General features: G+C 45.7%; 1 protein-coding gene and 2 long non-coding RNA genes across 4 annotated transcripts; 2 read left to right on the plus strand and 1 right to left on the minus strand.

Annotated features, from left to right (window-relative positions):
• The first annotated feature begins 535 nt into the window (after positions 1-535).
• On the plus strand, positions 536-23,129 carry LOC127591435 (protein FAM222A). Of its 2 annotated transcripts, none has more exons than XM_052051613.1 (4): positions 536-1,814; positions 10,251-10,422; positions 19,147-20,138; positions 21,155-23,129. In XM_052051613.1, exons 2-4 carry the CDS (start codon positions 10,290-10,292, stop codon positions 21,392-21,394), a joined length of 1,365 nt encoding a protein of 454 aa, XP_051907573.1. In that variant the 5' UTR covers positions 536-1,814; positions 10,251-10,289; the 3' UTR covers positions 21,395-23,129. The 2 variants fall into 2 exon arrangements, with proteins under 2 accessions (XP_051907573.1, XP_051907574.1); XM_052051614.1 differs by having other exon boundaries at positions 10,254-10,422.
• LOC127591547 (uncharacterized) lies at positions 10,423-14,785 on the plus strand. The gene is made up of 3 exons (XR_007959896.1): positions 10,423-10,569; positions 10,866-11,323; positions 11,434-14,785. It is a non-coding gene; the product is annotated as an uncharacterized LOC127591547 (long non-coding RNA).
• LOC127591550 (uncharacterized) lies at positions 17,442-19,191 on the minus strand. Its single transcript, XR_007959900.1, has 2 exons — positions 19,063-19,191; positions 17,442-18,513 (listed from the first exon to the last, which is right to left on the minus strand). It is a non-coding gene; the product is annotated as an uncharacterized LOC127591550 (long non-coding RNA).
• Positions 23,130-25,758: the final 2,629 nt, after the last annotated feature.

Below are 25,758 nucleotides of genomic sequence, written 5' to 3' on the forward strand. Positions count from 1 at the left end.
GGTTAAATCAGGACTTCCTGTGTGGCATTTTTGACCACATTCCAAATAATGTGTGTTAGGTTTATTGAAGGCTCAAAATTGCTCATAGGTGTGGATGTGTGAATATTTTTTTTGTCAGTGCGCCCTGCATGCACCGTCTTCCAGGGTGAACCCCCCCCCAAAAAATGCTGGGCCGCTATAAATTTTGGGCAAATTAGGTTATGTGTGCTCTAAGTTGGGTTGAATGAATAACCCAACCTTTGGACCCTGTGCTGGGTTCGCCATTTCACCCGATTTGGGTTATTTTTGACTCAGCACTTTTAAAATGGATGAATCGTATCCTCATTTGGCTTTGAAGTTTGTCACAGAATGCCTGGAGGTCAGTCACTCATCCGCCTTTGATCTTTATCTATTCATAACCATAAACTTGTGGTCGCCAACGCCTTCTGCCTTTGTTAAATTAAAACTTGTCCATCCTGCTCTCCTGTCTTGAAGACATTCTCACATGCTGAAATCATTCAGCATTTATAACACCTGATGCACTCAGGTGTTTTTTTTTTTTAACTCGGCCTCAAAAATATGTTTGCTGATAACCACTATTGCCGGTCTACAGTACAGAGTTGGTCCACAGTTTCTGTTGAGTCTCCTGACTAATGATGCTAAACGTTAGGATGTAAATAATCTTTTCCCATTGCTTGTTACCATGAAGCTAAGTGAACGTTGTTTTAAATACACTTACATTGAATGGCTGTGATGATGTGTACATTGCGTCTACCTCTTAATGTAGTTAATAATGACTTCAACTGTGTTCACTTTTATGTGGTAACAAATATATCCAAGAAAATACACCTGTATGACGACTGCAAGCGCTGTCTGCCGGCACTGCTGGCTGTGTCCTAAATAAGGCAAGTACAAGAGGGGTATTGATTTTCTCATTTATCCCTCAACAAGAAGGCAAACAAGAATGTTATGTATGGGGCAATTTCAAGGCCGGGGATGGTGACTGGCCTGGAAGGAAGGTCCTTTGGTTGCTAAGCAACCTCGGGCCATGACAAAAATTTAAGGTAGTCAATAACATGTCTTCTTCCCCGAGTTTTTTTTAAGTGCAACAAAGAGCGTTATGCTTTTCAGTAAGTTTTTTAACACTTTAACAAGACTTGCCAGTAATATTTTTTATCCATAAAGTCATTTCTTTTCATGCTTGTCTTTCTTACAATTACAAGAAAACTGAAGTCTCCCTGGACAGTGAAAGGCAGAGCACATGTAGCTAAATAAACAAAACTTTCTCACCTAAATTACAAACTATGGAAATTCAAAATATGCGATTAATCAATTCAAGTGACACCGCCTGAAATCACAAACTTTTACATATTTCCCCCACCCCTGATTTCGACGTCCGAGTCCTTTAAGCGTTTCGGCGAAACAGCAACGTGCTTCGCTTGACGGGAATGGCGTCATCACACTGACCCTCCCTTTCCGTCCTCTGATTGGCCCAACCGTGGGAATATCCGCGGAGGCAGCGTTGATTGATTGGCTCCGGGGGACGGAGCCGGTTTGGCCAGAGCGCCGGACTGGACTCATCATTTCCCCTCAGCGACGTCTCTCAAAGCGGGGAAGCCAGCACTACAACACCGGCTCTTCCTCCGCGGAGCTACGGGGCTGTCTGGGACGAACAAACCGGGGCCAAGGGGTCGGCGAAAGAAAGGATTAAAATCGTCGCGGTGGCTTCGTCAAGGAGTTCAATGGCATCGCGGAATCTGCGGGAAGGAAAACACTGGCACTTCCAACCAGCCAGCCGCGGAGAAGATAAACAAGCCGCATGAGGAGAAAACTCTGTAAGAAAACCTTTTATGGACGACATATTACACGTGCACTCACGCTCCAATACGACGTGTATTACAGATAAAAAAAACAGTCGTGTTCAATGCTTATTTATTAATTAATGACCGTAAATTAAAAGATGCACATACTGCATTGTAAAGTCATAAGCGAGGTTTTGCATCTAAATGGGTCTCAGGTGGTGGGCAAAGTATGGTCCGGGGAGCCACAGGCGGTCTGCTCTGTTCTTTAAATCTGGCCCGCTAAGCGTTTAAGATGCAGATTTGGTGGATTCATTTACACTAAAATTGGTTGATGAAAATGTTTTCATCCCTTTTATTATTAATAATAAAATATTTGAGAGAAAATATGTATACATAATACATATGTATTATTATTATTAGTTTATTCATTGTTATTATAGTTCCATAAGTAGTTTGATTTATGAAAACGAAAAGGTTCATCTTTTATATTTTTTAAGTGATTAGAAAAAATCTCATTCTATAATAGTATAGTCGTAATAGCATTTGTAAACTAAACCATAGATTTGCAAATAAAAATGAAATTGATTCAATTGTAATTATATAATTATAACATTTGTATTTAATCATAAAGTAAGTCGTTCATTATAATTAAAACAAAGAGAAGGAATCATTAATTTATTGTTAAAATGTACAATGTTACATATTTCAAATATTTTACTTTTTTGTTTTTCTCTTAACTTTGTCTATGGTGACATGGCCCATCTGTTTAGTAATCAAAACGTGGCCCTGTAGCTTGAAAGTTTACCCTCCCCTGGTCTTGCCTGTCAGCACTTCCAGTTTATACTGTGCATGTGTGTGCAATGGACGCTGCTTTTGTGCCCCCATTGAAAGGCGCCTCATGTGTCAGCAGCATCTCCGCGGATCCGGGAAGCACTTTGAAGTGTTTTTATCATGGCCCTATTCAGCACGGGGGTGCCCGCCCCACCCGATCCTCCCCCACCCCCCTTCTCTCAAAGCGCCTTTCCGCGTCCATTGTGTGCAAGCCGGAGGTGGCGTGCTCGCACCTCGCTTGCTGCACAGGGTGGAAAGGTTGGCCTGGAGGCGCTCAAGAAAAAACGTCTCTCTTTTTTAAGATGATTACTGGCCAGGTGTGAAATCCTATCATGTTTATTGCCAGCAGAGGTAGGGTGTTTCACAGAGAAGAGGAAAACTGCAGTTTAGTGGGATTACATGTTTACAGAAGCACTCAAGAGTTTCTCTTGGCTGGACACTTGTCTACTTAGGCTGTGCTCTTGGAATCGCCTTTCTTGGGAGGCCTCAAAAAGCCATAAAAGTCACCAAATGTAGGCATTTTAGGGAAAATACACAGGAAGAGAACCTTGAAAAAATGATCACATTTAATCACAATATTCAAGTGGAGGGGGGGGGGGGGGGAACGCAATCAGATTCTGTTTCAAAATCATTCAGCCCAAATGTAAAGTGATGCCTTGAGATACAATGCTTTGATTTAAGAGGTTTGAGACACGAGCTGTCACGTGACCATTTTTTTTGTCTTGAGATATGAGCAACATTTGAGATGCAAAAGTGTGTCAAGTGGAAAGAGGTAGTCAGATAGGGTGAGATGGATTTCATTTTTGAGTTAGAGAAGATGATATAATAATGATCTTTTTGGGGACGCAGGGCAAGCTTGAAATGTGTATTGCCCATTGAATTGGTGAAATATGGAGCGTCTATGTCCTACGGGGGAGTGTAGGGGACTTGAAGGGGGTGGCGCCTTCCCTCTTGATCGCCCTTCACAGCCTGGCAAGGCTGGTTTAGCGCTGAACGCCCCTGTGTGATCACCTTTTAGCTGCCATGTGTAATTAGAGGGCGGCTGCCATCTTTTGAAATGTGTCTAATTAGTCTTTTCTTTCCAGGGGCAGAGAAAGAGGGGTTAAGGGTGGGAGGTTAAGGAGCAGGAGAGGCCTCCGCGGGTCACCGGGAGAGGAGGGGGGGGGAGGGCGGCGGGTGCAGTACTGCCAGGCTTATTTTGCGTTGGGCTTATCTTTGTTTTGGCTTGCGTGCCGGTTAGCCATTACTTCAAATTAATAATGCAGGCTGTCAAATTACAAGTGAAGGCATCACTATTCGCCACTTGCTAAAGGAACCCCCCCCCCCCCCCCCCCCACCGCTTGGTTCGCAGGGCGGGTCAGTGACCCAATTCCCCCCCCAGCCTCTCTGGAACGTTCTATGAGGTTATCATAAGGTTATCGCCTACAGGGAGCATTACATGCACGGGCTGCTTGGATTTGAATGATTTGAGGGAATCGTTGACCTTTCACAGCGAAGCAGTGAACTGAAAGCGGCCTGAGGACAGACTAAGACACATTTATTATTATTGTTGCCATGACTGGGAGTTATGGCCTTAGAAAAAAAACAATTTAATTTTCTTTCACAAAAATACGTGCCCCCCCCCCCGCACCCCCCAATAACAAATGACACCCCATTCTAAGATTTGCATCACTGCTTTTCTAAAACACCATTGACACGCTAACGGTTAGCATCGCTTATCGTGGTTTTAAGGAGATGTATATTTAAACACAAACGGTGGCGCAAATACATGTACACCAGAAGTGCCCAAACTTTTTTGGCCTAAGATCGACTAGTCAAGCAGCCAATCTTCTACCAGTTCAACATGCCCGTACGCACACTCGCACGGCATGATGAATAACAGACCCTAACCTTAACGAAACAGAAAAATAAACCAGATGCAAAGCAGGTAGATTTCCAAGTTTTTAAGAGAATTATTGGCTTCTTTAATGACGTGACACAGGGAGGCAGGGCCGTACTTTTGGAGCACGTCAAGCACGTGTCCCGTTTTAGAATGCCGCTCCCTTTGCCAGTGCAATTGGTACATCGCAGATCAAACAAACGTGCTTTGAATGAGAATAAATACCAAAAAAAAAAAAAAAAAAAAGAATATGTCTCAACGGCTTGATCAAATGTTGAGATCTTATCTGTCGAAGTTTTTTACCATCTGTTAGTGTTTTGAAGTCAAGGCTTTTTTACAAAGATTGGACCGCGTAGCCGTCGTCCTTCGGTAGCGAGCGCACCGGGATGAGGATAAGATAGGACCCCTTGCTGTGTACTGCTTTTACCTTGGGCTTGGTGTGATTGCCCAGGAAAAAAAAAGTTAATGGCTCAAATTTTGAGGGTTGGGGGTGGGGGGGCTAATTACATGTGCACACGGTGTCCATTTATCACAAGCCCATCCCCACAAAAATTAAATGTTGTGGTCCAAGAATGCAAACTCTTGACTTGATTCGACTATTTTTTCCTTTCTTAATGCCAGACAAATCTTGTCTGTATCTGGCTGAAAGAAAAGTTACGGCAACTTTTATATAATGGCAGTCAGAAATAGGAACTGAGGCATGGGCTGCATTTATGGAAACATTACATTAGTGCATTAAAAAATAAAAACTCGGGTCACTTCTATCTTAAGGTACTGCTATACTTGCTACTAGCTAAACAAAAGTATGCACTAGTTGACATCTTGGCTCTAATAGTACCCCTTTTAAAATTCTAAAATGATACTTGCTCACATTTAGCACTTTGTAGTAAAGACGCTTGGTATTCAACTACCAACCCACGCTAAACTTAGCCCATCCCCGACATATAGAGCTTGTCTCTCGCTCGAGATGCATCAGTTTCACTATCACTAGCGTGCTACTTTCCTGTATAGACACAGAGTTTTGGTGGCATCTTACAACCATTTCCGAAAGCGCACAAAATGCAACAAGATCATTTTTGGGTGGCAAATAGATCGTGGATTTATTGTCGCATTTCACTTTACAGTTGAACATTGGCACTCTACGCTACAATGATTCTCGCGATTCATTTGCATAGTTTGGCAGTGGAGCCGCAATGTGGACCAGTTGCCAAAAAAACACAAAAAAAAGTCAATTGTGGCGCTTCATGTAAGACACATCATCTTATTGTGTCTTCACTTTGGCTTTTAGCGGCAGCTCGGAGAAAAATAATCACAATGTTTTTCCAGCTCGGGCTCAGCATGATTTTCATGCCACCGAATGCCCCGGACATCTGTCCTCCTGTTGGCCGAGGCGTTTCTTTTACATATGTTGGATGGGATTTGATGAACCTTGGGGTTGAGAGCAGGTTGTTTAATTATCCTCACGCAAACCTTAATGTGACTTAAAAAAAATATCTTCTGCAGAAAAAGAAAAGGGAAAAATCTTCTCGGGCGCGCTGATAGCAATTATGCAAGCTATTATAGAATTTAAGCAGGCCGGCTCTTATCGGCTAATCCAGAAGTAATAGATTCTATTAAAAATGTATGAAGGGTATAAGGGGGCGGGAGGGGTGGGGGGGTGAATCCGGCAGCTGCACTGCCATCTATTTCAGTCAGTGTGTGTCAAACTACTTGTCTGCTGCCTCCCATTATTAAGACAGCATCCTGCAGCGTTTCCAGACATAATAAGGAATTCATTACACAATAAGAAGCTTGTTATTCATCGATTGCGCCGCCGTCACTCATTGTTAGTCATTTACTTACAACCAAATGAGCCGTTTTGTGTCTGCCTTATATGAGAATCTAAATTTGAAATGCTATTAAAGTGTTCTGGGATCAAAGTAGGGTGTGTAGATGGTTTCAACTAGGGCCTGACCGATCCAAAATTTTCTTTGGGTGATGCTGATATTTGGCAGAATTTTTATTCATTTTAAAATACTGTATACATTCATTCATTCATCTTCCGAGCCGCTTGATCCTCACTAGGGTCGCGGGGGGTGCTGGAGCCTATCCCAGCTGTCTCCGGGCAGTAGGCGGGGGACACCCTGAATCGGTTGCCAGCACTCACACTCACATCTAGGGACAATTTAGAGTGTTCAATCAGCCTGCCATGCATGTTTTTGGAATGTGGGAGGAAACCGGAGCACCCGGAGAAAACCCACGCAGGCCCGGGGAGAACATGCAAACTCCACACAGGGAGGCCGGAGCTGGAATCGAACCCGGTACCTGTGCACTGTGAAGCCGACGTGCTAACCACTGGACTACCGGGCCGCCATACTGTATACAATGAATACAATAACTTGTTTTATGGTCGCTTAACACTTGTCCATTTTAAAAGGCTAGCTATCCATTAGCCGATTGATTGGTTGGGGCCCTAGTTTAATCAAGGTAATTATCAACCTTTTTTTGGGGGTGGGGGTCAATTACAATTGGCTGGTGACCAGTCCAGGGTGTGTGTACCCTATTTTTTTCACCAAAAGTTACTTTCGGTTCACTAAAAACTCAGTATTGTCCATCGGTGTGAATGTATTGTAAAGGTGAAGGGTTATTTGTAAACTTTGTGTATAAATGCTGCGATTGGCTGGAGACCAGTCATGGGTCAACCTTGCTTCTCTCACTAAAATTCAGTTCAGGTTAATTATAGACTCTAAATTGCCCAGGTGTGAATGTTAGCGCACTAGTGACCAGTAAGTGACTGAGGAGGACGAGAAAATGGCTTTATGGACTGCACGTTGGATCCTTTTTACTATTAACAACTTCTTTTTACACTTGATAAAATATTACATGATAGTAAAGAATGCATCGTTCATTCGCACAATAAGAATAATGTTATTCATCCACTATGTTAATCTAAATTGACCTATTTTTTGTGTCCATTTCTTGATTTGTTTTGTTTTTTGGGGGTGGGTTGGGGTAATAGAAATTAGCATGGCAATCTTATGCTAATCCAGCCAGTGAGTGAAAAGCCTTATCTCACCTCCCATTTTTCACCCTTCCCATCAAATCATTTACCGAGCTTCCGGAGTGAGCGAGGCACACATCCCGGATTAGTAATTAGCTGCCATATTCAGCGTGACTCCTGCAGGGTCACCGGGGGCCACAGGTGAGCCAGTGGGGTCAGACAGGTGCACTGCTTCCTGCATAATTTAACAGAGCTCCTTTGACCCCCCAAGGCCCACCCCAAACCCCCAACATTGACTGATGACGCCTCATGCTATGCTACGACGGTGCTACATTTTATCGGTAATAATAACGATGAGCCTTGAGCAAGAGTTCGTTTTTTTTTTTTTTTTCTGAAAGAGGCTGACACTTTACTAGTTGGTATAGTGGCATACAATTGACAATTTGACTTGTATCATACACTGCATTTAATGACAAGATTTTCTGTTTGCACACGAAGCGACATGGCTGTTAAGAAGGTCCATTGTGTGCGGTTTCACAATAAAGGACGTTCGTTGCCATCCACTGCCTCATTATTGCCAGGGCACACGCTGCGGATTGCGGAACGCGCCAACCTTGGCGACGGTCCGTGCTCGAGTGCTATTTTGGTTATCTCAGCAAAACGCAATGAGATTGTCAGCGGCTTTTTTTTTTACTGCCAGTTTGACGACACAAATATAACTGCCCTTTATATTTTTTTTGTCACGAAAATTTAGTTAACATTTAAAGCTTAATACAGCCGCTTTTAAAAGCGGCCCCTGACTGCTTGCCTCCTGACCTTGCTATCGTCCCACAAAGTGCCATCTCATAATCTGTGCGGGGAAAAGATAGGGGGGAAAAAAAAATCCAAATGACTGCCAAAGCGTCCTTATCGGAAACACCGTAGGGTACAGCAGATGGACGGCAAAGCACACGGTCTTTATCGCCCCCGGTGAGCCTTCTCCGGGCCTCATTGTGCCGCTTATCCCCTCAACGGATGTCACTGGAGACAGATAAAGATTAGTCGCCCGTGCACCTTAAACTTTCTGGGGCTTTTCCTCCTGATGCATGACAGAAGAAAGAAAGCCTTACGCTGAACTCAAGAGACCTCACGTATGTGGTGGAGGATTGTCGTTTTTCTAAAACAAATACAACTTTTTTTTTTGTAATACTGTATTGGACTATTTTTGTATGATGATGATTTTTTTTTCCTACCCGCGGCTTCAGGATTTTTTTTTTGAAGCGGGGTTAAAGGAGGGTGGGTGGGGGGCATGACCAATAAATTAGGGGAGCTTAGAAAAATAATGTATACCTACTGTATATTTTACAATATCAAGTAAAAAGCTGCAGTGGCTTAACTGGGGCTACACAAATTTGTGACAGTGCTATAGCGCCCCCTAAATAAAACTACTGAAATGATGGATTAAAATATGTCACACATAAAATAAAGTTCAAAAGTGAACTTCAGGAAAAGGTACAATATGCTCAACTAGGGAGACCTCACAAATTGTGGCGTCGGCGAGGGTTGAGGGAGGGGGTTTGGGGGGGCTTTTGCAGGGAAGCGTGAAGACGCCAGACATCTGCTCTCCAACCTCTGGCATCATGTATCCAGCGCACATTATCCGCTGATTGAAGAGGACCCACTTGGAAGCCCTGACCGTAATGTTATTGTAACAGGAAGGACGCCCATTGACCCTATTAGGGAGGATGTCGGAGCAACCAAGCAAATGTGTGTTACACGCCAAGCCCGCAAAATGTCTGCATCAGAGCTAGGGTTCAACAATTCTGTAAAATAATCCAATTCTGATTTTGTTTCCCCCCGATTTAGCGTGAAGCGTTGTCGCCGTGCACAGCACTTTCTGCATGCAAAAACATTAGCTGCGATGTTCCAAACTTGCTTATTCATGAATCCATTTCAATTGAGATGGCAAAATGTCATTGTTTGTACTGATTGGCACGCCAAGTATGTTCTTGATTCAATGATAATGGCCGCCCTGTTGTATTCTCTCCCCCAATCTGTCCCATCCTCAAATTATGGTCATAATGAAACGTTCACATCTCATTGTCTGCCAAGTAAAAGGGGATTCCCAGGAGATAGACGTTCTCCGGCTTGTTCCCTTCCCCTTTCCTGGCACTCCCTAATGGAGGGCTTCTTTTGACATTTCAACATGGAGTCTTTGGTCCCTTTAGACGTGGAAGGTGACGACTTGTAAGTGAGTTTTGTCGGCTTTGGGGGGAGGGCAACAACTACACTGAGGTTCTCAAACTGCGGTCCAGAGACCACAAAGTCAGAACTTGGTCATCTGAAAAATAATCTATACAACATGATGTCGCCAAGATATATTTTGAAAGTGCAGACCAACACATGGGAGCTGGTTGGAAGAGTTGAGGAGGAAGCGGCCTGACATTTGTGGCAGACACGCCGACGCTGAGCAAGCTTCTGTCCATCACATCCAACAAAGCACAGCGGCCTCTCCAGGAAGAGGAACAGCTTCGGCTACAGGCTCACTTGCCCTGCTCCGCTGACAACTGACATGCTGCTTTTCAATTCCCCCCTATGAGGGAAATGTTAAAATTATTCCCTCGAGTCTGTCTGACAACATAAAGCAACCTCCAAGTTTTACACACCACCAAATTATGTTCTCAGGACCGTTTCCAACTCCCCCGTAAACAACATCCCCACTGTCTCATAAAAACGTTCTCGCAAGATATCCTGTATTAAGATCTGGATTGTTTTTCGACCCCCACCCCCACCCCCCCAGCAGGTGCACCCAGGCTGTGTGCAGCCATTAAGCGCCACCATGCTGGCTTGCATTCAAAGACGGCAGAACCTGTCTTCGCAGCATTTGACCTGCGTGCCGACAAGCCTGGATGTCCTGACGCCACCATTGCTGCTACCTGCGCCCCCGCCGTCGCAGCCACACACTAGCAAAGGTGAGTCCGAGTTGAACGGGGTTCGTCTCTTTTCGCGTCTTCCAAAACGTATTTACTGTTCAGGTCAAACTTGACCGGCCGTGACATTGACAGCAATTAAAAACACCCTAAATGTCATTCTTTTATCCTGAAACTTAACAACTTTGAGTGATCCAAAATAAACAAAAATGTCATGTCTGAACTTCTTTTTAAAATTTTTAAAGTAAAAGAATTTGTTTTGTGGCTAAAAGAGCACCTAGTGATGCCGCCAATCACTTCCCCCCCCCATACAGGAATGTGAACACCTTTGTTCACATCCATGGTTATCTGCTGTAATTATGATGTAGTTTCTATTTCAACCAGCTAGCTAGCTTGCTATGCCCCGAAAATGCATCTTCCTTGGAAACCAGCAATTAAAAACACCCTAAATGTCATTCTTTTATCCTGAAACTTAACAACTTGAGTGATCCAAAATAAACAAAAATGTCATGTCTGAACTTTTTTTTTAACTTTTACTTTAAAGTAAAATAATTTGTTTTGTGGCTAAAAGAGCACCCAGTCATGCCACCAATCACTCCTTCACCCCCCGCCCCCACAAGAATGTGAACACCTTTGTTCACATCCATGGTTATCTGCTGTAATTATTATGTAGTTTCGATTTCAACCAGCTAGCTAGCTAGCTTGCTATGCCCCGAAAATACATCTTCCTTGTAAACCAGTTTGCACAACAGCCCGGTGGCGTTATTTAAATAACGAAGAGGTGACACCGTGGATGACGGTGCCGCCCGTCTGCCGACCGAAAGGAGGAGCCCGTTCGCTCATGAGCTAGCCCCGCTACGAACCCGTGAGATATATTCTAGCGGTTTCAACTGAACATGTAGCTAGCGATGCGTAGGTTTAAGAAAGTTGCTAAACTTTTACTGTTGCTGTGTGACATTTAACTTTGCTGCTGTGAATCTGGAATCTGGAATTTCTCCATTGCGAGACTAATAAAGGTTTTCTTAATCTTAATCTTAATCTTAAACTAAGCAGAATCTATTTTTCAGCGGGCCGTGGTTTTAACGCTATTTTTTTAGCTTGCTCGCAACTTAAATACAAAGCCAACTTTCGGCGAAGCAGCAGGTTGGAAAAACTCCTAAATTTGGGGTCGTGTAAGTCAGTGCAAGTCACTGCACGGAGTGTGACTCCTTTTGCCGCCCTCTGGTTGTGAGGCTCTACTGTCCTGTGTCTTTCCGCCAATCACTGCTCCATTGTTTGAATCCAGCGCTCAGTGTTTGCGCTACATTTGAGGTAATTAGCCCTCGTTGGGTTTTTGTTTCATGCTCGCTGAGGTCACGGAACCTATTAAAAGAGCCATAAAAGCTCTGATGTAACGGGTTCAATTGGAGGAAAGAGACTTTCTCCATCCTTCTATGCTCCCATTTCTCCCTCTCCCTCGGTGAAGTCTGTGCCTTTCCTGTTATGAAATATTAATTGGGAATCAGTGGAGAGCTTGTCTACTAAATGCTGGAACAGAAGGGCCCCGTTGGCCTCCGGGCTGAATGTTTTTTTTTAGGAGGGTGGGGGGGTGATCAGCGCTCTCATCCTGTTTACCTGCGGGGACACCCACCCCGGGGGTGTGCGCAGCCCCCCTGCGGCGGCCAGGCTGACATTTCAAGTGGGAGCATGGCAGCGGGGGCTCACTCTGTGTGGCCTGCTCGCTAAATGAGTCCTTGTTGGATCCAGTTAAATGGGGACATCCTTGAGCTGCGCTTTTCAAAGCCATTTCCATTTTTAGCTGTCAATAAATGGAAAGGGAGCGGACATGAAAGCTCGCAAGCCCAAGAGTCCCATTTCTGTGAAACCACTGTAAGGAATTATGCGATCGGCAATGAATGAACGACCCGCTCTCTTATCTCGACTTGAAAGCCAGGCCTGAAAATGCCCCCCCCCCCACCCCCAATCCCTCTCTCGCCTGCCCTTGTCCCTCACTCTCTCCCTGTGCTGATGGCCTTGCCCGGGCCTGGTTTAGACGAGGGAAACTTTGCCCGTGCTGGGCCAAGCGCCACGGAAACAAATGGGTAGTGACACGGGCGCTGAGGAGCGTGTGCGCGCGCCCCGAGGTCATACTGCATGAATTCGACGCGATGTAAAGGAGATAAAAATGCAGTGATTGGGAGCATGGTACAGTAAACCACTTATAAATTTTTCCACGGAATATAAAATTATTAGCCAACAAAAATGAACCCTGATCATTCCAGAATTGCAGGACAATTAGGATACCAATATTTTGGGAAAATGAACAACTTAAACTTACTTAATTTAAAGATTATTTGTTGTGTTTTCAGGGAAAAAAATGGTAAGAAATCAACTATTTGAATTTGTCCACAAACGTCAACGGTACACTTTTTATTTGTCATGTCACTCAGTCCTGTTAACAGATACAAAAGTACATGGAAAAAAAAATTGAAAAATATTGCTGAAATCATTTCATTCATCATCTTCCGTACCGCTTGATCCTCACTAGGGTCGCGGGGGGTGCTGGAGCCCATCCCAGCCGTCTCCGGGCAGTAGGCGGGGGACACCCTGAATCGGTTGAAAGATTTTTTTTTTTTAAATCATCAAATGATTTTCTTCCGCTCAAAATTGCAATTGCAATTTAATCTGTGAATTTTTTTAAGGTCCTCTTCCCACGTATTTTTTTTGGGGGGGGGGGGGGTGGATTCATGGCATTCCCATCCATTTGTAAAAATTATTGGCGATATGAATTAATTACGGGTGTGGACATGGGAAAAAAAAACTTGTATCACCACTATATACCGGTAGCCATTTTTATTTTTTATTTTTTCTTAATGGGGCCTGTGTGGCATTCATATATACTTTTGCTTTTCCTCTCAGGACATGGTCCCTAACCCCGGGAGCAGAGATTCACTGTATATTTTTATTCCAGCCTGTTTATGAAAGACGTGTCATAAATAGAGAGTTAGTGTGAGGGACATCCAAGAGCGTGTGCTCCGGTGTCAACATGCCCCCGCGTCTGCTTTTTTTTCCCATTTCCCATTTCCCCCTGTCGTCTACAGCGGCGGCGAGGTTGCGTCGACCACAGGGGAGACGTGAAGAAGCCAGATAAATATTCATGCATCTGAACATCAAGGAACCTACTCATGCTCTACTTTAGATATTTCACTCTAACATACAGTTTGAGTCTATTTTGGCACCAATAAAAAAAAAAGTGATTCTTCTGAGAATACAGTAATCCGATATAAAAATACTTCATAAAGCCTTTGTGAAAATCCATAAAAATATTTGCAACCCACAACCCACACACGGGGCACACAAGAGGAACCGCGACCAAGCGGGGGAATGCTGTACACTCACACGGAGTCTTCCATCTGGCGCACCCCCAACGGACATAAGGGGGTGCGATGGCCCGTTGTTCGCCGCTTGCCGAGCTCAGCATTGACAGGTTGAGGTGCCGAGTGTTGTGCAGCAAATAACAGACGACTGCAGGGAATGACAATTAATTACTAGGTTTTAATGACTGGACTTCCTGGGCCAAGTGTGTGCATCGGGGAGGTTGTCATGGCGACCGTTCCAGGTTTGCTTTTTAATACGTTCCAAAGGCCCATGCGCTCGGTCTCGGGCCGTTACGTTAAATATCACGATTTGCTAAGTGCGCCGAGCTGTAATTAAAGTACGCGTCGAGTGGCATTCTGCTCGGCACTCGTGATATCACAGCAAAGTGCTCGGGAGAAAAGGATTCGCCGTGAAATCAAAAAAGGGGCGCGCGCTCGTGCTGGGGAAATTATTATCGCAGAATAATGCATGAACGGCGGCGTTATCTCGCGTGAGAATCGGCGGCTCCGGCGGGCCCTCTGCGTTAAGCGTCCCCTGCGGGTAACAGCTGGAGGTCGTGCAAGGGGCTTGCTTTGCCCATAAATCAGTGATTAACTCTTAACCGCTCCCAAACAATGAGCTATCCACTCTAATCTGGAGGGGTGGCGGGCGCGCAGGGGTGGGTTGGTGTAAGGCTTCAAGTGTGACCACGGGAAAAAGATTAGCCTGTTTTTAAGAGGCAGAAAGCATGGCGAGGGTTTCTTCGGGGGAGGAATAAAGCTTATGAAAGGCCATTTACATACCAGCGCAACAGCCCCCAGCCAAATGTTTCGCCACCCGTGTTTGCATAACTTCGAAACGTGCACACAATGCACGGCGGTGCTTGAAAGTTGATGATTGCACGGAGGGATGAAATGGGGATTATGACTCGCCTGCGAAAGTGTTGCACTTGGCAATCAGCGTGCCACCGCAATCATTGAAGGGGCCAAAACACCAAACCCCGAGGAATCGTTCAAGCACCCGCAAAGTGAATTCAAACATTTGTTTCGAAATTACCTGACACATGTTTAAGGATTCATTCATTCATTCATTCAGAGTCGAGCCGCTTCTCCTCCACATCGAGAGGAGCCAGATGAGGTGGCTTGGGCATCTGATTCGGATGCCTCCTGAGCGCCTCCCTGGTGAGGTGTTCCGGGCATGTCCCACCGGGAGGAGACCCCGAGGAAGACCCAGGACACGCTGGAGAGACTATGTCACCCAGCTGGCCTGGGAACGTCTCGGGATCCCCCGGGGAGAGCTGGAAGAAGTAGCTAGGGAGAGGGACGTCTGGGCTTCCCTGCTAAAGCTGTTGCCCCCGCGACCCGGTCCCGGATAAGCGGTAGAAGATGGATGGATGGATGGATGTTTAAGGATAATTGCAGAAACGTTGTGTAAAGTCTAAGAAGATTTTTTTTGGGGGGGAGGGGGTGGCTAAAATGGGGCACCACTCATGCACCTTGGTCTCGACATGGGTCACCCCCACCCCACTAACTTGAGCATCTTCGTTCACATCAATGATTATCCAACATCGCGGCAACATGCTATTAGCTCGCAAGTTAACCCGAAAATCATTCCCTTCCGCGGTCCGTACGACTGGCTGCTTTAGAGCGCCTCATTGTCGGCCGCGAGTGCACGAATGTCACATAGGGAAAGACAGCGAAGTGAGGGAGAATTTTTTTTTTTTTTTTTTAATCACACTTGCATCAGATTATATCGCGTAATTACTGTACGTATCGTCTTCAGTGTTTGCCTTTACAGGGCGTGGCCTAGTGGCACAGCAGGAGCTACAATGGGGTTGGCCAGTTAGTCTGAGTGTGAACGTCTGTGCGTGAATTGGCCTTTCGCGGCTTCTCGTGAGCATTCTCGTTTCGTTATTTGCACGTTTGACTGTTTGTTCCGTCCAACTGAAAGCGCAAATCGTGGCTCACCTTGCCCACGTGAGAGGGCATCACAATGCCTCAATTTATGACTCTATTTTGAGGAATGAGCAAGCCCCCCGAATGAGAACTACTGCTATCTGGGGAGCGCATCGAGTGTCAGCAAAGTCTTGTAAACGGCATCTACTTCAATCATTGCGGAGAGGGGCAAGCATGAGGAGGTCAAATAATACCGAATTTGTCAGCACCGCATGATGTCGTCTGCTATGCTTGTTTTTCCACACGGTCGTTCTCCCCCCGCCTGTGACGCAGCGTGCGGTCGGCAGGTTTCTGGGTGATCAAGGTCGGGCTGTTAATTATCTTTGCGTGCCATTTCTATACCTGACAACACTTGTTGGTTGCTCGGGGGAACCTTGGCGCTCGCTGCTTGTTTTTGTTGATGAGGAGCAGTCATTATATATGTGTGTGTGTGTGATTTATATGTATTTATGAAAGCATACTTTTTAAAAAGTATCCCTGACCTTTTTGTCTGTTCACACTGTCGCGCTGTCAAAAAAGGGGGACGATCATACCGTGTAACATCACTTTGAGGAAATGCAAAGAAGACTCTCACATGACGACGGTTTTCGAAAGAGCTCACTTGCTTCAAGCTCGTTTGTCACTCCCCGTCGAAGTGGACTAAAAGTGACACCTAAAACGGAAAAAAACGAATTACATATTGGATATCTAATCACCAAAACCTTTCACTAAACCGTGATTTGACTGGTTGATTAATCTGTGCGTGCAGCATGGGGTGGCTCGGACGAGGAGGCGATGGGTTTTGGGGTGGGGGTGTTCGTGCCTATTAACTAATGAGGTTTCCATAGTAGCGCAGCCATGCAGCCACAGTGGGAAGTGCAGCTGTGTTGTGTCTGGGCGGCTCTGACAGGGCTCTAATCTCTGGCCTAACAAAACCAGACACCCTGCCGAGGCAATGCATGCTCCACACACTCGGCGACATTTTCACCGCCAACGACGTCTTTTTTTTTCTCTTCGCTAAATTAGCCGCGGCTCGTAATTGGCTCGCATTATTTGGGACGGAAAATTACAGCACTTTTCTACAATTACGCTCGAAATGCATCGTTGCGCGTCCCCCCCCCCCCCCAATCATCTCACGTGAACAGTTTTATCCTTTATGTTCATAAATATTCAATTATTTGTCAAAGGCTACACGTTTGTTTTTTTTTTGGATCTAGTTGAGGATTAGCACACGACCAACCCTAACGTATTATCAATAAAGGAGGAATTAAATGAATCCTAATCATGAGATGGTCAACAAATTTAGCATTTTTTTTTAAATCTGAGATGCAACTTTTTGGGGTTTTTTTTGGGGGGGGGTGAGGCACGTTCTGACAAACTAATTAGAAAGGCGCACAAAAAACGCAGGAATTAAATGAATCCTAATCCTGAGATGGTCAACAAATTTTGCATTTTTTAAAAAAATCTGAGATGCAACTTTTTTGGGGGTTTTTTTGGGGGGGGAGTGAGGCACGTTCTGACAAACTAATTAGAAAGGCGCACAAAAAACGCAGGAATTAAATGAATCCTAATCCTGAGATGGTCAACAAATTTAGCATTTTTTTAAAAAATCTGAGATGCAACTTTTTTGGGGTTTTTTTGGGGGGGGGGAGTGAGGCACATTCTGACAAACTAATTAGAAAGGCGCACAAAAAACGCAGGAATTAAATGAATCCTAATCCTGAGATGGTCAACAAATTTAGCATTTTTTTTAAAAATCTGAGATGCAACTTTTTTGGTTTTTTTGGGGGGGGGGGGGGAGTGAGGCACGTTCTGACAAACTAATTAGAAAGGCGCACAAAAAACGCAACCTCGTCGTAATCCGACAACCTGCAGTACATGTTTCGTAATGGCAACAGTGACCCTGTGATTTCTATTTTTTTATTTTTTCCCGATGGGAAAGCTTGTTAAAAAAAACGGCTCAGAAATGGATCATGTTACACACCATGAGTATTAAGGTCTCTCCAGTCCCGACGTGGCGGATGTTATCGTTTTCGGTGGTAGCGCTCCTCATACTAAGCAAGCATTGTTTTGCTTTGTGGTGTTTCTGTTCAATTCCCTCCTGGATTGAACATTCCTCCTCGCCTTCTTCCCTCCATTTTAAACACCCAATTTCTTTCTTTCATGGGAAGGATCGTGTCGATTGAATCATTTTCACAGGCGTGGTGGGTGGTAGGAGGAGGTAGGGAGGGGGGGGGGGCGCTCACCGCGGGCCTTAAACGAAATAAACTCCCGAATCAATTTGAGACGGGAGCAAGCTCGCTCGCCCCCGCAAAAGCTGGAATTGGTTTTGTTATTGAGAATTAAATGAAGTGTACTTTTTTTTACTCTCACTGCAGATCACAGTCTTCTCTTTAGATGATCCCAGCTGACTCGCGTCCACTTTAATGAAAGCGACACACTCCGAGCTGGCTGCAACGGACGGCCCGGGCCTCGTTGGTTTGAAACGGGGCCGCCTTTTTTCCCCCCCAACCTTTACACCGTCGCTTAGCGTTAAGCAGCCTTGAAATTACCCGGCTAATGACATTTAAATCCAGCCGCCGTTTGTAACCCGCCGTCGACTTCTCCGCTTGCGATTCAATCACGGCTCGGTCTTGCCGATCCATCCGCAACCATTTTTCGTCACGGTTTGAGCACCGCGACCATTTTCAAAAGAGCTGCGGCGCATCCCAACAGACGCGAGAGGTAGGCCAACCCCTGGAACAATCGCCAGCCAATTTGAGTCAGAGGTGATCGATGAAAGCATAAAAGAGTTGGATATAAGTGAGTCAAGTGAGGCTAATGTTCAAATCTTGCTAGCGGTTTGAAAACGGCAAACTCCCATCTTTCAGTGACGTGTATCGCTTTTCTTATTACCATCCATCCATCCATCATCTACCGCTTATCCGGGGCCGGGTCGCGGGGGCAACAGCTTTAGCAGGGAAGGCCAGACTTCCCTCTCCCTAGCTACTTCTTCCAGCTCTCCCCGGGGGATCCCGAGTCGTTCCCAGGCAAGCTGGGTGACATAGTCTCTCCAGCGTGTCCTGGGTCTTCCTCGGGGTCTCCTCCCGGTGGGACATGACCGGAACACCTCACCGGGGAGGCGCTCAGGAGGCATCCGAATCAGATGCCCAAGCCACCTCATCTGGCTCCTCTCGATGTGGAGGAGAAACGGCTCGACTCTGAGCCCCTCCCGGATGACTGAGCTTCTCACCTTATCTCTAAGGGAGAGCCCGGACACCCTGCGGAGAAAACTCATTTCAGCCGCTTGTATCCGGGATCTCGTTCTTTCGGTCACGACCCATAGCTCGTGACCATAGGTGAGGGTTGGGACGTAGATCGACCGGTAAATTGAGAGCTTCGCCCTTTGGCTCAGCTCCTTCTTCACCACGACAGACCGATACAACGTCCGCTCTTCTTATTACTCGCTGAGGAAAAACCGGATTAATGTCCCGTTTCCGTCTCCCTTCTTTACCAGGCGAGCCACCCTCGGCGGCTTCCCGCTACCCGTCTCCCGCCGAGCTGGACGCCTTCGCCAAGAAGACCGCCAACAATCCACTGTGCATCAAGATCTTTCCCTCGGACATCCGGGTACCGCAACACAAACAGCTGAACAAGACGGTGAACGGCTTGGACACCACGGGCCATAGCTACAGCCCCTACTCGCAGCCCTACTCCGGAGGCTACCGGGGCTTGTTAGCCATCGGCAAGGCGGCGGCGGTTAAGGGTGTGGTGAAGAACTCTGAGGGGAAAAGGACCAAACAGACGCACAATCAGGCTTGTCTGACGCCGTATAAAAATCCAGTGAATGGTGGATATAGCAACCGGCACGGGCACAAGGCCTATCACGTAAACTCGTGTAAGCCCGACGTTCCTGTGGAAACGCTTTGTTCTCGTGCCGAGCTGCCCTCCGGAGATCACGGCCTGCTCCCTCACTCTGAGCTGGCGGAGGTTCAGAGCCTGATGAGGCAGCTGAACAGAGTCCCCCGGCCAGGGGGCGAGGCGAGGGCCAGCCCCTCTCTGCGGGCGGTGGCGGCGGTGGCGCGCCCGGACTTGGGCGCGGGCGTGCCCCCGACGCAAAGTAGCATGGCGTTCGGCGGGGCAGTGGTCCCCACGCAGAGCGCCGCCCACGTGGCCCAAGCAGACTACGCCGTGTGGCAGCGCAGCCATCAGGTCTACCGACAGGGAGCGGCGAGGATGTACAACCTCGCGGCGGCCGACTGCGGCGTGGGACAATCTCCCGAAAGCTGCCTAACTTTGGCGTCCTCCTCTTACGGGGTGCATCCACCCATGCAGGGTCACTTGTCCGTCAGACACTTCTTCACGCCGCTCTGGGACGGCCTCACCGCCACGCCCAATGGCGACTGCTACGCTTCTCAGGTGCCGGGTACCATGGCGCCCCCGCATTCCCAACTCCGCCAACACCACCAGACACATTTCCATCCTCCCCCTCTTCCAGTTCATCCTCAGGTAGAGGTGCAATTCACAAAATTGGAAATATTCCATGGGATTTAACAGTTGTATACAAATAAAAATAAACCAGGAATTTGCTCATTCGAAAGTCGCCTCTTAATAAATGAACTCCCACTATTTAAGTGGTTTCGGGAAGGAGCCCTGTTGCGAAAATCTGAATAGTTGACACCCCCCCCCCCCAAATGGGTTTGTAATTGTCAACATAGCGCGGCAAAGAACTACATGTGTCTAATTGAAGTGTTCGACTCACTTCCAATTGTTTCCTCCCCCACCACCAACAACTGTGAATTGGCAAATTTTTGAATCCCAAACCGCAAATATGACGGGGGTTCACTGTGGTTTCAAAAATACATTTTACAATACAATACAATACAATACATGCTGATTTATATAGCGCTTTCACAACAGCGGCAGCTGTAACAAAGCGCTTTACAAAACAGTTAACATAAGGTAAAATAATAAACACAACACATAACATAAAACACAGACAGTCGTGCAGTCCTAACCACTTTTCCGTCACACGCTTTGTTGTTTGAAGCGGTTTGAGATGAAAGAGGAGAGAATCAAAGTGTCCTTTAACCAGTGGATCAGAGACGTCATGCTCAAAATGTGCACACGTCGGCTACAAGCTAAGTTTCAAAGTCAACAAGAAGCTGTAGCATCCATTGACGAAAAAAGAGATTGGTTAACTTCTCCTGTCCCAATTTTAGCATATTCGCAATAAAAACAAATTGATTTCAGAGTTATGAGCCATCGCTTGGTCTATTTTTTGGGGAGGGGGGAGCTTCAGATAGACCACCACTTGATTCAAGTGGAACAAAGTGTTTAAGGTCCTGTAATGCCCTTGAATGTGGGGAAGGAGAGATCTCCATTTTACATGGATGTCTTCTTATGACAAAAAAACGTATTCAATTCCCATTGAATGTTTTCAATTCCAAAATTCTCAATTTCCCCATTAAAAATATCACGGAAAACTTTTCAGGGAATTTACTGCAATTTCTTTTTTTCCTCAGGTCTACGGCACAGAGCAAAATGCCTGCCGCGGGCCGCCGGGCGCCAGTCTATGCCACGCCGCAGCACTCAGCAGAAGTCTGCAGTCTCTGGAGTGCCTCATCAGTGAAATCCAGCCGCCCTGCATCAAAGAGCGCATGCTGGGCCACGGGTACGAGGCCGCCGGGACGCAACAGATGCTGGAGCAGCAACAGCAGCAGCCTCATCATCACGCCCACATCCAGCTTCCAGTCTACAGATGAGACGCGAGGCAACTCGCTTTGAAATCCAGTCTGCCCCCGTTTGGACAGAAAAACGCACTAAATCTTTGACCAAAATATTCAGGAATTCTCACCAAAACACGGAATTTGAATTTTAGCACGTTGCTCTAATACAGGCGTAAGAAAATATGGTCATGCGGCGTCTGCACAGATTCGCTCCGTTACTTGACAAGTGTCGCTAGGGCATCTTGGCCATGAAGTTCTGCCTCCGCGAGTGAAAATTCAATTTGTGCTTTTACCCTCCCACACTCGAGGCTCTGCAAGGAGTAGCCACTCGTCTGGCCGCATCCCTCATACTGTAGCTCCGCCCCCAGTCGTTACAGTTACGAAAGCACCGGTACCACGGTGGAGGGGGCGCAGGAGAAGCAGCAAAAAAATGCACACTATGCCCCCCTTGAAGAATTATAGATCAGCTAGTGGTTAGCAGTTGTACCAGCCCGTATAAGTCGAACAGTGATTTTCAAACGTTTTACACCAAGGACCACCGTGAAAAATTCCGAGCTCTCCAACGACTGCCACAATGACTAAAATTAAAATACAGTAGTGAGCAGACCTAAAGGTTCAGCAAAAATGAGACGAGAAATGACTGTTGCACCCCACCTAAAAAAAAAAAGTACATGTAGTACTGTTGTAAATCACTGGAACCTTATGCACTGTCTGAATATTAACACTGCACTTAAATATAGGGCAAAAAAACTTCTGATTGATTAAAATAAAATGTATTGTACATTAAAAACAAAAACAAAAAAAATCAATGAAAAAAAATCCTACCTAAATGCTGAAAAACAAACCGTGCTAATGTACTGAACGGACACGCTAAATACAAATGAACTGCACTTGGGCAGGGATTCTTTGGCGTACCACCAGAGGCGATTTTTTTTTTTTTTTAATCACAGCCCTCAGGAACCCGAAGCATTGCATGTGTTTTTGAATCCTTAATCCATTGTTTGACTCCCCCCGCCCCCCACCCTGAAATTTGGGGTTGAATTCCAAATTTTGAGAGTCCGCCATCAGTTTTCAGTCCCGTGTGTGAAAGGACTTTGCTAGGAAAACGGCAATCGTGAGCCGAGATGCTAATTACTCTTCACACTGATGTAGAGCGCTAACAGTGAGCATTTTCCGCCACCATCATAATAATAATTACAATAAACACAGAGGTACTGTACTAGAATCTGCTGACCCGCTCGTCGAGAATCATGAACACTCAGGCTTCTCCAATATGATTCTTGCGCTCACTGTATGGCGGTGGGAGTAGGGGATAAAGATGTGAATATTTTTTTTCTGTGTTGCGCATTACTCACGATGATAAATATTCTGTCACGTTTTAGTTGATTCTAACGTTGTCCGCCGCAGGTCAGGCTAAGCAGAACGTGCCCTTTGATTGTGTTTTGACCTGGGGGGTGGGGAGGTTTCTTGTTTGTTTTGGGGTCATTTTAAGAAACAAGCATTCACTGAACTTACTGGGTTAACAGTTTCAATCCAATACAAGAGCCGAAATTCTTCCTTCGCAAGTGTCGAGATGTTTCTGAAATTTCGATATGACTCTTGGATCGGATCTCACGAGACTGTGCAGGTGTACTGCTTTTTTGATTTCCTCTCCACAACTCTGGAATGTCGTGCCGCCGACACGCAATTGAAAACATCACGGCGGGTACTTGCTTGTGTGTCTGCACTGCTTGTATTATATTTATTTATGTTGACTTGTATAGGGGCTGGGGGGGAAAAAAAGTGTCTCTATAATTATTAAGTGCAATTATTATATCTATGGACATGATGAGGTATGTTGTTGAAATATGTATGTACATAATGTATGTATGTGTGAGCTGTCCCTTTTCGCCCTCTGCTTCCTAATGAGGATTGTCAAGTAAATGACATTTTCTAGACCCAAATAATTGTGTTTTTGTTCTCTCACGCATTTCTGGAATAATTTCTTAAGACATAGGTTAACACCATTCTTCTTAATTAGAATTAAAAGTTCAACCCTTTCATGCACCCTGTAACCTGATTGTCCACTTAAGGGTTAATGAGACTCGAGCACGGATTCCCATTCTAATCATTTCATTTTTTTTAAGAACGGATGAGAAAATGCTCTATTTTTTTATTCATCATTTCTCAAATAATTCCAATCATTCTAACTTCAAAATATTCTACATACAAACAAACATTCGTAATTTCTGAATTGATTTCAATCTTTTTATTTCCAGGATTTGACATGAGAAAATTCCCTCGCACTTTTTGCTACAACGATTCTATAAATAATGCACATTGCAAAGGGATCACTGCCACACCTCTGTGGCCTAAGAAAAGGCCGTTTGAATAAATCAACGTAGCATGTAAATGAAATCAATTAGTTCACGCCAGCATGAGCCCGTCTGCATTACAACACAAATGACCCAGACAAAAGGCGTAATAGCATTATGCTCACTACTTGGAGGCTAAATCAGCAACGTGGGCTTGATAAGTAATCATCTAAGCCTTAAAGGTCAGTGTTGTTGTCATTGAGGCACTGTTGTTGGGCGGTGATTTGCTGATTTGAGCCCATTGTGTAGTAGGTTTGGACGCGGGGCGTTTTTCATGCTATTTATCTGTCAAGACAGGCCCAGGCGCCGTGCTGATAAACCAACCTGGAACACAGACGTGCCCTCCTCCACTCCTCTCTTCTTTCCCGCTGACGATTAGTCCAGGCCCTGCTCTTCCGGGAGGGGTACTGGGGCTGCTCCAACCTCCCGGGACATGCTTTCAGATAAGGCGGCCTGCAGGAGGAAGAGGAGGAGAGTTGATCTGGTGGGATTAGTGCGGGGAAAAGAAAGAGAAAGGAAAGGTGATCCTAATCTCTTTTTTTTTCCATGAAGTTGAAAAGTTAAATTGTCTTACAGTAAAACTCCTAACTTAATGCAGAATAAATGATTACATAGTACAGTGGCGTCTTAAGACGCGTCTTGAAAATATTGCATGGCTTCACTCACTCATATAAAATGTAAAGAATTCAACAATTGGAAAACATGCAGGACAGCGGCCCTCCAGGACCTGAGTTTGACACCCCCGAGCGAGAGAGTCGGAGGACTGGGCAAAGGTGCCACGTTTGTGCCTGCAAAGACATACCTTCCCTCCTTTGAAAGATTGCCACGCAGGTTATTATCATGCTCTGGAAGGACGTGCATCTTACAAATTGAAAGAAACGGTGACGATGATATTTTTGATCCAGAAAACACCGTGAGCAAACCCAAACACTCGCGGGTTCGTTTTGCTGCCGCGAAAATCCACAATGGTGACCTGATGACTGGTAAGGGCCGGGTCAAAGCAAACAAACACTGCCCTCTACAGTCCAAACGACGAACACTCAGACTCTCTCGATCAATCATTGAGAATACAAGGCCTGCGAACACCAATGGGAAGGAAGTCCCTCATTTAAAAGGGCCCGCATTCTTTCTAGCACTTTTTTTAAACCTTTATTGAACAATTCAGAATACAATTCTCAGCAAACAGAAAAGCACTTGTATATGAACCCGAACGTGACGTTGACGTCATTATCAGCACACGTCACCTCAAACCGGTGATTTCACCAGGTTACTCTTCTTTTTACCGTATAGGGAAAGGACGGCAACTGCACTTTGCTTTTTACCGACACACCGCATTCGGGTAAATGCAGAAAACGGTCAACGGTTTAGCTGCACGGTTGCATCGGCGTTGTTTTACTCACCCTTCTGTTCCCCAGGACTTTTTCCGGTTTGCGTTCTCGCGCCAGCACGCCGTGACGAATAGGGGCGGAGTGCGGATGTCACGCGGTTTGCTGCGCTGGCTCGCGGTTTGGGCTTAATTGTTGCTTTCAAAGGGTGTGAGAAACACAGTAAACGAAAAGAGGCGCGACGGAATTCGGATATGGAGTGTTTATCTTGAACCCGAAGGCTTGAAGTTTCCTTTTAGGTCTTTTTCATTTTTGAAATGTGCCAATGACGTACGAGTGACGTCATTGTACGGAACAGCTGGTTACGGCGACTTGTTCCTGAACACCTTTCCAACGTAAACAAAAGAAAACAAACAAAAGCACTCGGCTGCTCCGTAGCATACCAAAGCCCAGTTAGGTAATAGACACGACAGACAACGCTAACAGTTAAAAGATAGTTTTGCGCTGCGTGTCTGTTTTCGTCGCTTTCATTCTTCTGTACTCGACATTCTTTTCCGGTTTGAATTCTCGTCGCTCCGCAGTTTAACCAATAAGAGGAGAGCCTTGTCACGTGGTTGTCCCGAGAGCCACTTCGGACCGCTTTTTTTTAATTAGAGGGGGGGAAAAAAGTCCTATTCAAATAGAACGTTCATCACCAGACAGAGAATGAGGTAAAAGTCAC

The sequence above is a fragment of the Hippocampus zosterae genome, chromosome 18 (genome assembly GCF_025434085.1).
Source record: "Hippocampus zosterae strain Florida chromosome 18, ASM2543408v3, whole genome shotgun sequence".
In the NCBI taxonomy this organism is placed as follows: Eukaryota; Metazoa; Chordata; class Actinopteri; order Syngnathiformes; family Syngnathidae; genus Hippocampus; species Hippocampus zosterae.